The sequence below is a fragment of the Bolinopsis microptera genome, chromosome 1 (genome assembly GCF_026151205.1).
Source record: "Bolinopsis microptera isolate Bmic1 chromosome 1, MBARI_Bmic_1.0, whole genome shotgun sequence".
In the NCBI taxonomy this organism is placed as follows: Eukaryota; Metazoa; Ctenophora; class Tentaculata; order Lobata; family Bolinopsidae; genus Bolinopsis; species Bolinopsis microptera.
In genome coordinates, this window is record NC_087072.1 from 13,922,418 (window position 1) to 13,938,665 (window position 16,248).

The 16,248-nt window shown below is 39.1% G+C and overlaps 3 protein-coding genes across 3 annotated transcripts; all 3 read left to right on the forward strand.

Annotated features, from left to right (window-relative positions):
• The first annotated feature begins 4,025 nt into the window (after window positions 1–4,025).
• Window positions 4,026–4,993, forward strand: LOC134819585 (NIF3-like protein 1). Its single transcript, XM_063829601.1, has one exon. It carries the CDS (start codon window positions 4,043–4,045, stop codon window positions 4,865–4,867), a length of 825 nt encoding a protein of 274 aa, XP_063685671.1. The 5' UTR covers window positions 4,026–4,042; the 3' UTR covers window positions 4,868–4,993.
• Window positions 4,994–5,999: 1,006 nt separating this feature from the next.
• Window positions 6,000–7,926, forward strand: LOC134822484 (polyadenylate-binding protein-interacting protein 2-like). The gene is made up of 3 exons (XM_063833600.1): window positions 6,000–6,145; window positions 6,263–6,418; window positions 6,637–7,926. Exons 1-3 carry the CDS (start codon window positions 6,023–6,025, stop codon window positions 6,697–6,699), a joined length of 342 nt encoding a protein of 113 aa, XP_063689670.1. The 5' UTR covers window positions 6,000–6,022; the 3' UTR covers window positions 6,700–7,926.
• A 357-nt stretch (window positions 7,927–8,283) lies between these two features.
• Window positions 8,284–10,609, forward strand: LOC134816628 (iron-sulfur clusters transporter ABCB7, mitochondrial-like). Its single transcript, XM_063825566.1, has one exon. The coding sequence runs from the start codon at window positions 8,292–8,294 to the stop codon at window positions 10,179–10,181; it is 1,890 nt and encodes a 629-aa protein (XP_063681636.1). The 5' UTR covers window positions 8,284–8,291; the 3' UTR covers window positions 10,182–10,609.
• Window positions 10,610–16,248: the final 5,639 nt, after the last annotated feature.

Here is a 16,248-nt window from a genome sequence, read left to right on the forward strand (position 1 = left end):
CATAAAAATAAACTTTCTCGGTTTTTTAAAATTTTTGTACCATTGTTGATTGTTTTCTAGAGACTGCGAGAATTTTCACAATACCAAATTTGTCATACCTTTTTGGAAACATCAGTAAGTTTCGCCTAGGTGCCATATTTGATGGTGCGCGGCTTTTGGAGCAAAATTAGCTGTAAAAGTCGCGTAATTTGACCAAATTTGACCAAATTCGTTGATTTGTGTCGTATTATTTGGATTTATCTTCAGTTCCTTGAATGAGATCATTGTGAAAATTGGCGTCGACCTTCCAATAGGGCTTTCACAACTGTCCGAAAAATTTGGTGGATATCGGAGTTGATATAGTGATCAAAATGGAGCAAAATACGCTGCTTTTAGCTGTAACATAATGTCTGATGGTTGGATATGCTTTAAACTTTTCGGACACTTTCCTTGTAAGTCTATGAGTGAGCTTACCAATTTTTATTGCAATCAGAGGTCGGGAAGGATACTTAATATTTATTTGTTTGAAGAAAATTGTGCTGGCCGAAATTAGCGCTAAAAAACCATTTACAGTCGGCACGCGCGGCTCACTGTCGATGGCGCACTACCTATTTCTGTGTGATCATGCATAAACCTGTATGAATACATTGGTGTACTTCATTTGTCAAATAAAAACAAATAAATACACCAATAAAGCTGTTTAGGAGCGAGATGGCCGTATTTCCCTATTTGCGAGTGAAAAGGTCCCTACTCCTTCTGGCGCGGTGATTATATTTATATATTTTAGCGCGATGCGTTACTGTGCCGCGCCGCGCACTCAATGAGGCTTCTCACAGCGACAGATCGGCGAGATGCGCTACTGTGCCGCGCCGAGCTGAGATGAATTGACATCGTCAATTAAATCTATATATAGAAGATATATCCGAAAAATATTTATATAATATTTATATATATATAAATATATATGCCCCGCTTACTAGTTTAGCTCTTTCTAGTCCCCTGCTACACGGCATGTAAACAGGGATTGGCTAGTTAGAGGCGGTCCGTGTAGGCCTTACACTGTGCTTTCAGCAATACTCATAAGTATTTCCGTGGCTGTGGTTGCAATGCGCCTAGTCTACTGGAATGATTCTTCGGAATTTCGCTGGATTGTACAACTTTCGTCTTGGTAGATTCCAAACACAAGGAAATTTTCCTTTTGGTTGGTAATATACTCAATGATGGAAGTATAGTGTATTGGCTATGCCCCGCTTACTAGTTTAGCTCTTTCTAGTCCCCTGCTACACGGCATGTAAACAGGGATTGGCTAGTTAGAGGCGGTCCGTGTAGGCCTTACACTGTGCTTTCAGCAATACTCATATAAATATTTTTCGGATATATCTTCAATCTTCGGTTCCTTGAATGAGATCATTCTGAAAATTGGCGACGACCTTCCAATAGGGCTTACAGAACTGTCCGAAAAATTTGGTGGATATCGGAGTTGATATAATGATCAAAATGGGGAAAATGCGCTGCTTTTAGCTGTAACATAATTAATAATGTTTGATGGTTGGATATGCTTTAAATATTTCGGACACTTTCCTTTTAAGTCTATGAGTAAGCTTACCAATATAATTTTTGTTGCAATCGGAGGTCGGGAAGGATACTTAATATTTATTTGTTTGAAGAAAATTGTGCTGGCCGAAATTAGCGCTAAAAAACCATCCTACAGTCGCACTCCTGCGCGCAGTGTTGTGACCTCCCTTCGTCGTAATAAGCTCGTATTCAGATTGAACAATTTTAAATTAGTCAAATAAATGTTGTTTCTTTTAGATTTGAATAAACAATATGAATTTAGTCCGAAAGTAATTTTTTGGCTTTTACTAAATCGCTCGCCCAAAAATTTCACGTGACTTTGGTTTTTCTGGTTTTGCAGCCGTACAAAACGGTTTTACATAAACCCTAATCCCAACCCTAACCCTAATCATAACCCTGAAGCTATCCATGATCTTAACCACAACCCTAACCCTAACCCGAGCCCTATAAATAATCGAATTCACTTTTTACTAGCCTGTCACGTGACCAAAACGGTTTTTTGCCCATAACTCTCCAGGGAAGCATTTTAACCTTACGTCATGGGGGGGTGATTCGGAATCAGCGTCCAAAATACACCGATCTAGATCACTTTCATGCCTTTTCACAAGAATTTTCTTAAAATTTGGGCGAGCGATTTAGTAAAAGCACCATATCACATATGCCATACATGATACAAATTTTATTTTCTGAATTGAAAAGTAATTTACAATGCTTTTTATTTAAATTGCAACCTGGCGGGCGATAAGTTATGTGCTTGATCTTGCTCTATCCAGAGCCCTTGCGCTTGCAGTAGCGCGCGCCCGCCTCACGGCGGTAAAAAGGGCTCTAGCCATTAACCCACCCAACGATTTTGGCACCACTGTACAGTGGTGCCAAAATTTCCCGCGCTTTTGTCCTCATATGCAACGTGTGGAGCCTTTCAGACATTGATTGCGTAAACGAGGTGTCGTACGTCACCTCAAGATCGGGTGACAGGGGGCTGACCATGCCCGAACCTTTTCCTGACTTGTGAAACAAGCGCGCCCGAAGTGGCGCGAAAGCACACACAGGGGGGTCTGAAACCAGGTTTTCGATCAAATGCTGCCATTTGTAGTCAAACGTCGCCAACAGTTGCTCTCGTCCAATGAAATCGCTGCATTTTGCAAGTTAGTATGCATAATTGAATTACATATATTCATTTGCGGAGCTTGGCTTACATAATGCAGCGATTTTATTGGACGAGAGCAACTTTTGGCGACGTTTGACTACACATGGCAGCGTTTGATCGAAAACCTGGTTTCAGCTCCCCCTGTGCACATGGTTAGGTGAATGCTTGATCATTAAAATTTTGCGCGCGAAAAAAAAACCGTTGCGACGTGTGTCAACATTTAACATGATCCTTATACTGTATACTTGGCGCGCGCGCCGTCAATCCCTAGGCGCGGCGCTCTTTTTGCGAGCTAATTGCACTCCTCGCATATTTGTAAAAGAAGCTAGCAAATACAAAGTAGTAGCAAGCTAAGCAATTTATTTTAAAACTTTGTAAGATATTATTAAAATTATTCAAACAATATACACATAATATAGCAATGACCCTATATAAAATCAACCCTTTAAGAATTCAAAAATGTCCCTTAACAATCAAAAATGACCCTTGGCCTTGTGGCTCCAAGTTAAGATCTAGACTGGTTATATCAACAAACTTTGTAAGATCAGCATTATTTCACGACTTGCGCAAATCGGTGATGTTGTTTTAATTGCTTTAACTCTATAAACCTGATCTCGTGATCATATTAGCAGTATGCAGTAGCATGTGACGGCCATACAATGGAAAAAACAACAATTGCGTTACGCAGTTTAACATGTCATACTTGTCAAGCTATTTATTTCTAGTTCTATATATGACGCCTTTAGTTTATATTATAGGACATTCGCATTTGGCTTATATACTTGTACCTTAACATTGGTACCTCTCAGTATATATAGTTATCTACATGTTCCTGTGATAATACTTCGAACACACTTTCAATCTACTCAATTGTGTATCATTGCCCTGGCCCGGACTACAGGCTTACAATACTCGTATAATATATGTTTCCTCTTACATTTATTTATTTTCACAATTTGGTGAGAAGAGGGGGACATGGTCGAAATAAAACCCTAATTCTTTCGCTGTAGCAATGCACTGGGTGGTAGGAATGAGGGACTGCCCCCCCCCCCCCATAAAATCTGGACAAGGGGTGGAAAGGTGCCAACTTTTTTGGCCTCATTTGGCCAATCACATCCTGTCTAACTGTAGTCTAACAGCACGATAGTTGCCCCTTATAGTCCAAAATTACATTACTCATTGCTAGAATTCTTTTTTCATCTTGAAACTGTGTTTGAAAATGATCTCTATTGCCAAATTGCTCAGCTAGGCCTTTTGCAAAATCCTCCCTTCAATTAACTTTTAAGTTTGCTTTTAATTGATTGATTTAAATAATTACACAGATATCGACTGTCAAGTATAATGAAAGTAAAAGAACTTGTTCGACAGTTGGAATTGTTAGCTCCTCTGAATTTGGCCGAAAGTTGGGACAATGTTGGCCTTCTGATTGAGCCTTCTACTGACTCAACAGTTAAGAGGGTCTTAACAACGATTGATTTAACTGAACCTGTTCTTGAAGAGGCAATTACAAAGCAATGTGAGTTTATCCTCAGCTATCATCCACCAATCTTCAGCAGTTTCAAGCGGCTACTGCAAAGCAATGCAAAAGATAGGATAGTGATGAAGTGTATAGCTAACAATATCAGCATTTATTCTCCGCACACATCTTGGGATAGTATTGATAACGGGGTAAACGATTGGATCGGATCTTGTTTTGATTGTTCATTAAAAGTACCTATAACACCTACTCCATCTGTGTTAAATGCTGGTATGGGTCGAATTATCACACTATCAACTCCCTTACCTCTTACTAAAATATGTGATATTCTCCGAGGCCACTTAGGTATAAAATACCTGCGTCTAGGACATGCAGACCAGGAATGTTGGGCTAGAAGACTCAAGTCTACAAACCAACAATATGACATTATCAAAACTATTGGAATATGTGCTGGATCAGGAGGGTCTCTCCTGAAGGGTGTTGACACTGACCTCTACATCACTGGTGAGATGTCACATCATGAGGTGTTAGCAGTGATTGCAGAGGGGCGAAGTGTGCTGCTGAGCGAACACACTCACACTGAGAGAGGGTTTTTAGTGTCGGTAGTGAAGATGCTTCATACTGAAGTCGAGGGTGGGGTGGAGTTTATAGTTTCTGAGGCAGATTGTAATCCTATTGAAACTATTTGATTGTTGTGTGGTATCTTTTAACATCTTGTATTATTTTTCCTACATTATTGATATGATGTTTTGTAAGTAACATGGTTCCTGTTATTTTAGAAGCGTTTCCAATAATGCTTCAAAAAGTATAACTTATCTCTGCTTATAATTGTTTTAACCAAAACTCAGTAAAACAAAATTAAAATTTTTACTAAAACAACATTTTTATTTACCACAAAACAATCAATACATATTTAATATTATTATACATTTATAAATAAATTTAAATTTAAATTCAGCTATATACACAATACACAGCCCGCCGCGCAGACAGCCACACATTGCTGAGAGATTCTCAGGTGCAGATGTAAGCGCCGCGCGCGTGAGGTTTGTTATCTTACAATTACATGTCACGATATATTATTAATTATCAGAGAATTTTAGAAGCAAAATAATTATTGCACATTGGCAAAATTTCGGTCGTTAACGCAGTGCAGGGCGTGGACACTGCAATGCTAATAACGGAAAATTCTGTGGCACAAGTTTCGTTCAGCTACCCAATTTATATGTGACATGTACAATGTAATTGTATTAAATTCAGATAAATGTTAGTAATAATCGACGTTAACATTTTGCAATTTGTTTGAGGTTTGTTATCTTACAATTACATGTCACGATATATTATTAATTATCAGAGAATTTTAGAAGCAAAATAATTATTGCACATTGGCAAAATTTCGGTCGTTAACGCAGTGCAGGGCGTGGACACTGCAATGCTAATAACGGAAAATTCTGTGGCACAAGTTTCGTTCAGCTACCCAATTTATATGTGACATGTACAATGTAATTGTATTAAATTCAGATAAATGTTAGTAATAATCGACGTTAACATTTTGCAATTTACAATTGCACTTAAATCACATCTAGCAAGTTACTATTTCTTTGCATTATATATGTTACGTCACTATAGCATATGTCATATTGTACGTTATATAAGATAAAAATAAACATTTTATAATTGTTTCAATGTTCAACACTGCTAAAAAACAAATACCTACTTGCCCATCGATTAAGCAGTCGCCAGAATCATAATCACTCATTTCAACATATGATAACTGTTATGTTAAGCTAGCAGGTATCTAATTTTATTCTGTCCTTTAGCTAAACAGCTAAGTCTAGTGAAAAATGGTTGTCCGTCCCGAGTCCCCAATCAATAACTGTGATGATGACTGGTTCAAAGATTACGAGTGGATGAATGAACAGGAAAACTTTGAAGAGGAGTTCTTGGATTCCCTTCATCTTGAAGAGGTTTTTAGATTTAGAATCTTGTACCTTTTATATAAAATATTTAATTGCATGATTGTCGAATGTTTAAAACTTTTAGTCTAATTTATGCTACTTCTTACCATCTCGCCCAACACTCAGTTGAACAAGGTAGCTCAAGCGATAGAAGAGGAGCTGGTTGACACGGAAGTGACTGATAACATGAACAATGTGAGGTTGTCCAGTTCTGAAAGTGAGCACAATGCTAACAATCAGTCTAACGACAACGAGCCTGTTCATCAGAACGGAGATATCCTCGTGAGTATGAAGCTGCGTGTAGTTAGATTTATTATCATTTAGTTGCTATAATAGATGTAACTAAGAGTTATTAGTTTTCAAGGTCCTTTGAAACGAGGTGTTTGGAAGTTTCCTTACTCATGATTTCATTGTTAATAAAAATAATAAAATGACTTTAACCTTACTGTAGCTAATATTACTTTAGCTAACATTACTTTAGCTAATATTGTTACTTTCAGAACTCCAGCAACCTGAACCCTAACGCAGCAGAGTTTGTCCCTTCCTTCGTTCGATCTCGCTAAATTCCAATCCTACCACATTTGTTTCAGAAATAATAATCATATCGGTTTGTGTATAATGGGGGCCTTTAGAACATTTCTTGTTTATTATTTGTGATGTGTACCTATAATAATATATAATACGACTATAATAATTATAAATTATATAATGAATTGTCTGTAATGTTACAATTGCTATTTTAACAGGGGTTTCTATAACTTGATACTTAAATATTAGTAATTGTAATGTTATGATGATTTCATAAAAATTTGGTAGGCTTTGTGTGTATTATAATGCTGAACCTCAAATCGTTTCTTTTAAACAGTGTTCGTTTTCGGTGGTGTACCGGTAACAAAATGTGCAATGAGAAGATTTGAAAGTAACCTAACATACAGCTCATTCTTTGCCCGGAAATCAGAGGTCACAGAAATCTGGCAAAATTCCATATTTTGTGTTTTATGAGGTAGTAATTTATTGGATACCAAATTTTACCGTTAGTTACCTGACTATTAATTGAGTAGTCCATACCCACTTCCTTCCGGTTGTGCATATGTCATAGGCTTCGGCAATGCGCTCATTTAAAAACGTCTTAATGTTAACTTTCACTCCAAAAGTTGCACAATTTCAACTGTACACCACCCATATGTTCAAAGTGCTTGCTTATTTAAAGAATTTCAGTTTCACACAACGTATTAATAAGGCAGATAAGCATCATGATAATCGTTAAATTCCTTAATATCAAAAAACTTGTTGAGGACTTGTTTGTGTTACATTACAAAAACTGATGACTGGCTATGTGAAAGGTTTAGAAAAAAATGTTTACAACTTAGTTATACACTCGGTGAAAAAAAAAGTACAAAAGCTTTCTTAAATTTAACTTGATTATTATATGTATATAAATCATAGATTTTATCGATCAGAGGAGATTAAAGTTCAATTAATGATTTACCATCACGGCGACATGCTAATTAGAGACATTTTCATTTCATTAGATTTAGATTATATAATCGACAATATAAATTATAAGGGATTATTTAGAAACGTTGTTCGTTTGTTGAACTATTAAATAACTAAACATATTAAAGTGTTTACCTTGCTTATTGCGTTATCAGTTGCCATGATTACATAGTGGCTTTCTTTAGTCTAGAATGACAACCCAGTGTTATATGGTTTTTAATTTTAATTTTGTGTCATTATTTATTTGAACATATCATATAAACAAAATAAACAAATCTTTTGCCAGTTATTTACAATATTGTTTCATTTTTTCATTCCCATATTTAAATACCTCAGTTTAAAAAACAAATAAATCAATTAAAGAGCAATTTATTGGTACTGAAATAGAAACTACAGAAATTAAAGAATCAGGCAAATCAATTACCCACACTAAAACGTAAATATAGCAATATTTCTGTTTACTTGCGCCTGCCCCTGGCCCTAACCAGTCTGAGCATTTCCCCAGCCTAAACATTCTTTGTCGCCATTGTTTTTATTCAAGTTCATTGCTGTGTTATTCTGTACTATTTGATGAAAGTTTCAAATTAATAAAATCAAATCATGTATCTATCATATGTATTCCACATGTTCTGAATTATACCCACAGTATCTAGGGAGGATGTTGGTGGCTGCCAGGTCCCTTCTCCGGTGCCGCTCTCTCTCCTCTCTTTCAGTTTCCAGACATCTACACACCACTCCCTCCCAATCTGAACAGGGTGGTAGTCTCACTTCTTATCAGCAACTCAAGAAATCTTTCTGGCCAGCAGATCGGCCACACATCCGGAGAAAAGTAGTGGCTGTTGGGGGTCTGATTGTTGCTTCAAAGTTAGCTAACACTAGTGTACCGCTGATCTTCAGAGAGATTATAGACTATTTTAACGTTCCGTTAGATGTGGAGCATATTCCCCAACTGGTAATATTATCCGGAACAACTGTAGCCTCGTGGGTCCTTATCTACGGAGCCATGCGAGCTTTATCTCCAAGTCTGAACGAGTATAAAAACGCAGTATTCTCCGTGGTAGCACAGAGTAACATCAGGACAGTATCTCAGCGCACATACGACCACCTGCTTGATCTGGACCTCTCATTTCATCAGAACAGGAAAACAGGACAACTCTCTCGTGTGATAGACCGTGGCACGCGGGGCGCTGACAGTATTCTGCGCGCACTGGTAGTGAACGTAGTACCTACGGTTCTGGAGCTGTGTCTGGTGCTAGGAGTGTTGTGGGCTAGTGTGGGGTTTGAATACACTGCTATCTGCTGTCTCACCACTGCCTCTTACATCGCCTTTACCTACAGTGTCACGGTGTGGAGAACACAATTCAGGAAAATGATGAACAAAGCTGATAACGAGATCGGCTTCAAATCATTCGATACTTTGATAAATTACGAGACAGTGAAGTATTTCAACAACGAGAAGTACGAAGGAGATAACTACAGTAAACTGCTAGCGAAGTTCGAGCAAGGCTCTCTCAAGACACAAAGCTCACTATCCCTGCTGAACAGTGGACAACAAATCATCATAACCCTCGGAATAACAGCGAGCATGTACCTGGCTGTCAACCAGATATTATCCGGTAACATGTCTGTAGGTGACCTGGTCATGATCAACCTGCTCCTGATCCAGGTGGCTCAACCTCTAAACTTCCTGGGCAGCATCTACAGGGATATCCAGCAGTCTCACACTGATATGAGAAAGTTGAACGAGCTGCTGTCTAATAGTCCAGGTATGCAGGATAGTCCTGATGCTGTGGCGGCTGCTGAACCTTGCAAGGGAGATATCGTGTTTGATAATATATCGTTCGGCTACACTCCTGGTAAAATGATATTAAAGGATCTGAGCTTTACTGTACCTAGTGGAAAGACTGTTGCCATTGTTGGGGGATCTGGTTCGGGCAAGTCTACTATTGTGAGGCTGCTGTATCGTTTCTACGATCCTAACTCTGGAGATATCAATATCGGGGGAGTGTCCCTGAAATCTCTGCAGCTTGAAGATTACCGGAGAAATGTGGGTGTGGTCCCCCAGGATTGTGTTCTCTTTAATGACAATATCAGATACAATATCCAGTACGGTGACACGAGCGCCTCTGAAGAGGACATTGTCAAGGCTGCTAAACTAGCGGATATTCACCATGCTATTGGGACATTCCCAGAGGGGTATAACACATTGGTGGGCGAGCGTGGGCAGATGTTATCCGGGGGAGAGAAGCAGAGGATTGCACTTGCGCGCGCTGTGCTGAAAAATGCACCAATACTGCTGTACGACGAAGCAACCTCCTCCTTGGACAGTCTGACAGAGCACAATATCTTAGAGTCCCTTCACACCGTATCTGCCGGTAAAACTAGTATTTTCATTGCTCACAGACTCAGCACAATAATGGACGCTGATCAGATTTTGGTGTTGCAGGACGGCGCTATTGCGGAGCGCGGCACTCACAAACAACTTCTCAACAATCCTGAGTCAATGTACTCTGAGATGTGGAATCAACAAATGGCTAATGATCAATAGCATAATTTATTTGATGTTTCTTTTAGGTTTGATTTTGGTAGAAATTTATTATCGAATGAAAAGTTGTGGTAATTTTTGTGGGACCACTTACCAAGATAAATGAAAGCTGATGTATTAAAATGAGTGACAATTTTCTTTGTCGCACTAAAACGCAGCTAGTTTTAAAACTATTTATGAAGCATTTTTGTAGAGCTCGGTCGCATATTTTAAAACGATACGGATACTGGATAGCCGCTCATGAAATTTTCTTGGAGCTCGGCCAGATTTTTATCACACTGTTGCAGTATTTAAGTTTAACTAGTGCAACGGGGAATAATGCAACAAGATGTGCCCGTTATGGATAACTATAAGTGGAAATATTTACTCGACCCGACTTATTTGACTGTTATACAGTTTCAAGTTATTTTCATATGGACTTTCCCATAAAATCATCGTTTCCTTCTATGTCAAGTTTTGTATAAAAACGTTTACATGAATAATACAGTTGGTTTTGTCATACTTAGTACATACTATTAAGTTGCTGAAATCCAGCCGGATAATGCATAAATTTATTGTTTAATGCACAAACTAAATTCCGTCATCTCCTTTTAAAATAAGTGATATGAATTCACCCCGAGCCCTGGACATCATTTTTCCGGGTATTTAATTTAAAAATCTTGCATTTTAACCCGTAACTTTTATTCCCACTCAAAATCCATGTTGCAATCTACAAAGTGCGAAATATGACTCTTCTATGATACGTACACATCAGAGGTTTCTACCGAAAATTCCTGTATAAGAGGAAGAATTTTCCATTATACATAATTCATTCTGCACTTATATGGTATTTGTTGAGCATTAAACGATACGTGTTGTAATGGAATAGCATAAAATGTCTAAAATTAACTCTTATTGACTTTTATGTTTATAACATTAAAATATGTTATATAAAATTAACTAGAAATAGTATGGCTTATTCAAAAGATTTAGCGGGATTTTTGATTAACACAGTATGGGATGCGCATTATTCAGTAGTCGCAGTTTGCTGTTGGTTGTAGGTTTCGTGCCACTAAGACAGAATATCATCACTGTGCAAATGTATGTCATGTTGAGATCACTATTACCTAACATAAAACATTTGCCCTTCCCTATCACTTACATATGAAGAGAGTTATTTACACAGTGTTGCATTGGCTTTCATGTTTGTAGGGTCAACTTTCACATAATTTCTATTGTACTGCTCAAAGTTGCTCCTCACTAGCTACTATGCACACATCAGGTAATTACACACGTCCCGTAGTATTAGCTCAAGAAAAGAGCTAATACCAACCTTTGCCAAGTAGCCTATGATATCACAATGAGCTAATTTTGTGGACGCTTATCTCCCAAATGCCTCCAGACTGTGGCAAATTATCATTTTACGGAAGGCGCGCAGCAAAAAAGTGTGTGCAAAAGTTTCCTGGCGCGGTGAAAGCATTTGTAACACGTGTGTTCTTTATGATTTCATGTAGATCTGACCTAAAATGTGTGACGTCAGTGTTTTGGAGTGGTCAAGATGTCATCGTTGCGTAATCTCAATTCAATAACATGCACTTATTTCCTGTATACAAGCGCTTATCACTTAACACTTTATTCCACCCACCTCGTGCGTCATAACATTCATTATCCTCGTAGGTGCATGTCCTTTACCAGGTTGTACGTGTGTTAAATCTCTATGATACAGATGATCAAAATAGATCAGAAACCGCTGCAAGCATGACATCTTAATGAACTTCTTGGACTTCCTCAAACTGATTTATCCGAAAATGACGGTAAGTGGCCGAACAAATTGATGGTAAGCAGTTATTTGCGGTGTAAAGCGGCTCCAAGTAGTTATATACTTAACACCTAGTCCTTGAATCTTGGCACAACTCCAGATGATATCGTTTATCTCAACCTCAGTTCTCTCGAATTACGACATCCTAAGCCAGAAGTGGGGTCGGCGGTTATTGTTAACTACCGAAGTTCACATTAATTACGTTGGCACTTTTACTCCCCTCCTGACAGGAATATAACGTAATCACAGCCTGACCCCCCTCCCCTCCCCCCTGAACAACTGCATCAGCTCCGACACCATTATCAAATATATGGACCTGTGGACTGTGGAGCTCCGGAACTATGCCAACTTGCCCTGCATCAACGCTAGACCCAGAAAAATTAAGCTTTGGAGCTTATGATAAGTCAGAGACAAGGTTCGACCGGGATCCCGGGTTAATAATAGGCCCGGTCAAAAATCGACCGGGACCGGGAATTCCGGTCCCGGCTAAAATGCCGAATTTTGACCGGGACCGAACCGGGATGCTTTTCTAAGTTTTAAAAAACTGCACCTAACGCCATAATACATTAAAAGATCAAAGAATATTTAAAGTACAACTTTTCTTAGCTATGATCCTGGTCCCAATCCTGGCTTAATCCCGGTCCCGGTCGTATTCCCGGTCTCGGTCTTATTCCCGGTCTTGGCATTTCTTTCCAGTCCCGGTCCCGATCGATCCTTGGTCAGAGCTGCAAGCGAAGCCCTGACGAAGTTTGGAAAAGACCCAAGCATGGAGACCTTGTCTGTTAGAGCCGCCTTGAAAAAGCTCTAGTCTGTAGGATTTCTATAGGAACACATGATTTCTATGCTGGGGGACTATCATTTAATAACCCTAAGATACCTAGTTTTTTAGCTTTGTCTTAATTAATTACAAATAAAATGCAGTCTTTCGTAATAGAAGTAAACCTGCGATGGGGTGGCATGTGCCTCAATAAAAATATTACAAACATTTATTGACATTTATTAATTAGTAAAAGCGAACAAACTACCGCGAACAAAAATATTTGAATGGTGGTAAAACAAGCTCTTCAGACAAACAAGCGTTAAGATTATACACATGCAATTTTAAGTCTTTAATGTTTGTCATTGTTTTCAACTACCCCATAACTAAATTTGTCAAACATAACTAAATTTATTATCACTTCGAGATGGCCAGGCCTACTCTCATGCTGTCTATATGTGATGATTAACTCTGAAAAACTAGGGACAACTGGGGAATGATCCCAGAACCTCGAGATTTCGCGTCTCTTGCTCTACCAATTGAGCTACTGACCCTGATTCTCAGAGCGAAATCACCACTCATATACAGCACAATTTCATGCTTTGTGTGGAATATCATATTGAAATTGTGCTGTATATGAGTGGTGATTTCGCTCTGAGAATCAGGGTCAGTAGCTCAATTGGTAGAGCAAGAGACGCGAAATCTCGAGGTTCTGGGATCATTCCCCAGTTGTCCCTAGTTTTTCAGAGTTAATCATCACATATAGACAGCATGAGAGTAGGCCTGGCCATCTCGAAGTGATAATAATAATTAAATGTTTCGCAGATTGGCAATTGATCGGTGTAGTTGGTGTTGTACACACTGCACTGATAACGATATCACGTTGTACGTGTAATGTAAATATAGTGTGGATAAATGCGAATATATATTCTAAATAACTGATAACTAAATTTGTCAAACATAATTTATATGCAATAAATTGCCGCCGTAAAAAATTTGTGAGTTATTCGACAATTATGCAACTTTTATTGTTCTTGACAGAAGGGATCGTTCACATACTACGTAAGCTAGTGGTGACTGATTGTGCTCTGAAAGGCTTCAGCTAGTAATGTGAACAGCGGGGATCAGGTCTAAAATAATATTAAAGTAATTTTGGCTAAAGTATTATGTGACCGATCGCTCAGTCACACTCACATTGGGGCACCGTTCCGGGTGGGTAGTTGATCAATCATTGTGTCTTCATTCTCAGTACTCCAGGTGGGTAGTTAATCAATCATTGTGTCTTCATTCTCAGTACTCCAGGTGGGTAGTTGATCCATCATTGTGTCTTCATTCTCAGTACTCCGGGTGGGTAGTTGATCCATCATTGTGTCTTCATTCTCAGTACTTCGGGTGGATTGTTGATCCATCATTGTGTCTTCATTCTCAGTACTTCGGGTGGGTAGTTGATCCATCATTGTGTCTTCATTCTCAGTACTTCGGGTGGGTAGTTGATCTATCATTTTGTCTTCATTCTCAGTACTTCGGGTGGGTAGTTGATCTATCATTGTGTCTTCATTCTCAGTACTTCGGGTGGATAGTTGATCCATCATTGTTTCTTCATTCTCAGTACTCCGGGTGGGTAGTTGATCCATCATTGTGTCTTCATTCTCAGTACTCCGGGTGGGTAGTTGATCCATCATTGTGTCTTCATTCTCAGTACTCCGGGTGGGTAGTTGATCTATCATTGTGTCTTCATTCTCAGTACTTCGGGTGGATAGTTGATCCATCATTGTGTCTTCATTCTCAGTACTTCGGGTGGATAGTTGATCCATCATTGTGTCTTCATTCTCAGTACTCCGGGTGGGTAGTTGATCCATCATTGTGTCTTCATTCTCAGTACTCCGGGTGGGTAGTTGATCCATCATTGTGTCTTCATTCTCAGTACTTCGGGTGGGTAGTTGATCTATCATTGTGTCTTCATTCTCAGTACTCCGGGTGGACATTTGGTCCATCATTGTGTCTTCATTCTCAGTACTCCGGGTGGGTAGTTGATCTATCATTGTGTCTTCATTCTCAGTACTCCGGGTGGACATTTGGTCCATCATTGTGTCTTCATTCTCAGTACTCCGGGTGGGTAGTTGATCTATCATTGTGTCTTCATTCTCAGTACTTCGGGTGATTGTGTGTAGTTCAAATTGATCCATCATTGTTATGTTATTGGATAATGGTATGTCATTGGGTGCACAGAAGCTCGCAACGAGTCTCCACTTTATCCAAATCATCTGCACCACCTTCTTGTAAAGCCCACTGTAAAAAACAGGATTCAAGAAGCTGTTTATTGGTATCATAACCAGAGCGAACACCTCAAACACCATAGGAGAAGCTGGATTCTTGGTCATGTATTGGAAATGAAGGACGGTTAGAATAAATGGGATCCAACATATGAGTTGCGATCCAATCATCAGAGCCACTTTTACGGTCAACCTCGCCTCGGTGTTTTCCTGTTCCTTTGGGCCAGCAGGATTTATCGCCTTGTTACACCTTTTTTGTTTCCGAATAATTAGGATGTATGTGGTGCTTACAATACCAAGTAGGACGAAGAGGCTTGTACAGTAGAAGTCTTTGTAGATCCTGTGATCCTGAGATTTGAAGATGTTATGGACACATAAACCTGTATTCCCGTAGTAGCTTATTTCTGTGATATCGAAGATGTCGCCTCTTGAGGTGGTATTTCTCAGGTCACTAAGCATCTTATACACATCGTCATCATCTCTGTGGAGCAGTCCCTTGTACACCTCATTAAGACGAGACCTGTTTATTGGATTTTTGCCGAAGAAAGGATTTTCATCCAAATGCGTGAAGAACATTCCAGCTCTGAAGAGATCTTGAATCACTGTGACTGGCAGCAATGGAAGGACCGAGTGGAGTAGATTGAGGAATGTCATAATGGTGGACCCAATGATGACAGCCCTTTTCTTGATATCAACTACTAGACTTTGGCATGTTAAAAACCTAGTGATGCTAACAGAAGCTATTGTTATGAGGGAGCCGTGAGAGGAAAATGAAAACAAAACTCCTAGGAGCGGACAGATTGAACTTGCTCTCCACTTCTTTTCAAGTAAGCAGTAGTCACCATCGAACTTAAGGACTATAGTAGCTAAGAAAATGCAACACAAATAGACTCCCATTAGGGTGTCATAACAGAAAATTTGCAATAGAAAGAAATTATCTATAGCTTTTATTTTGGAGGTGCAGCTCATGGTCCAACATTTGTAGCCTTCTATTATGTTCATTGTAACTATCAAGATGCCCATGGTGATCGTTACAATAAGGACCACCTTGGATCTGATAAGGAACTCAGAGGAAGACAGCTCCTCAATCTGGCAAGTTCCACATTCATCGGCGCCATTTCCACAATCTTTTACGTTATCACAGACTTTTTCCAGATCCACCCAATCCGCCGTCGTGTTAGGAGTGCAATAAAACCGTCCTGGACATCCGATCTCGTCCGCTTGATTGTTGCAATCTATCAG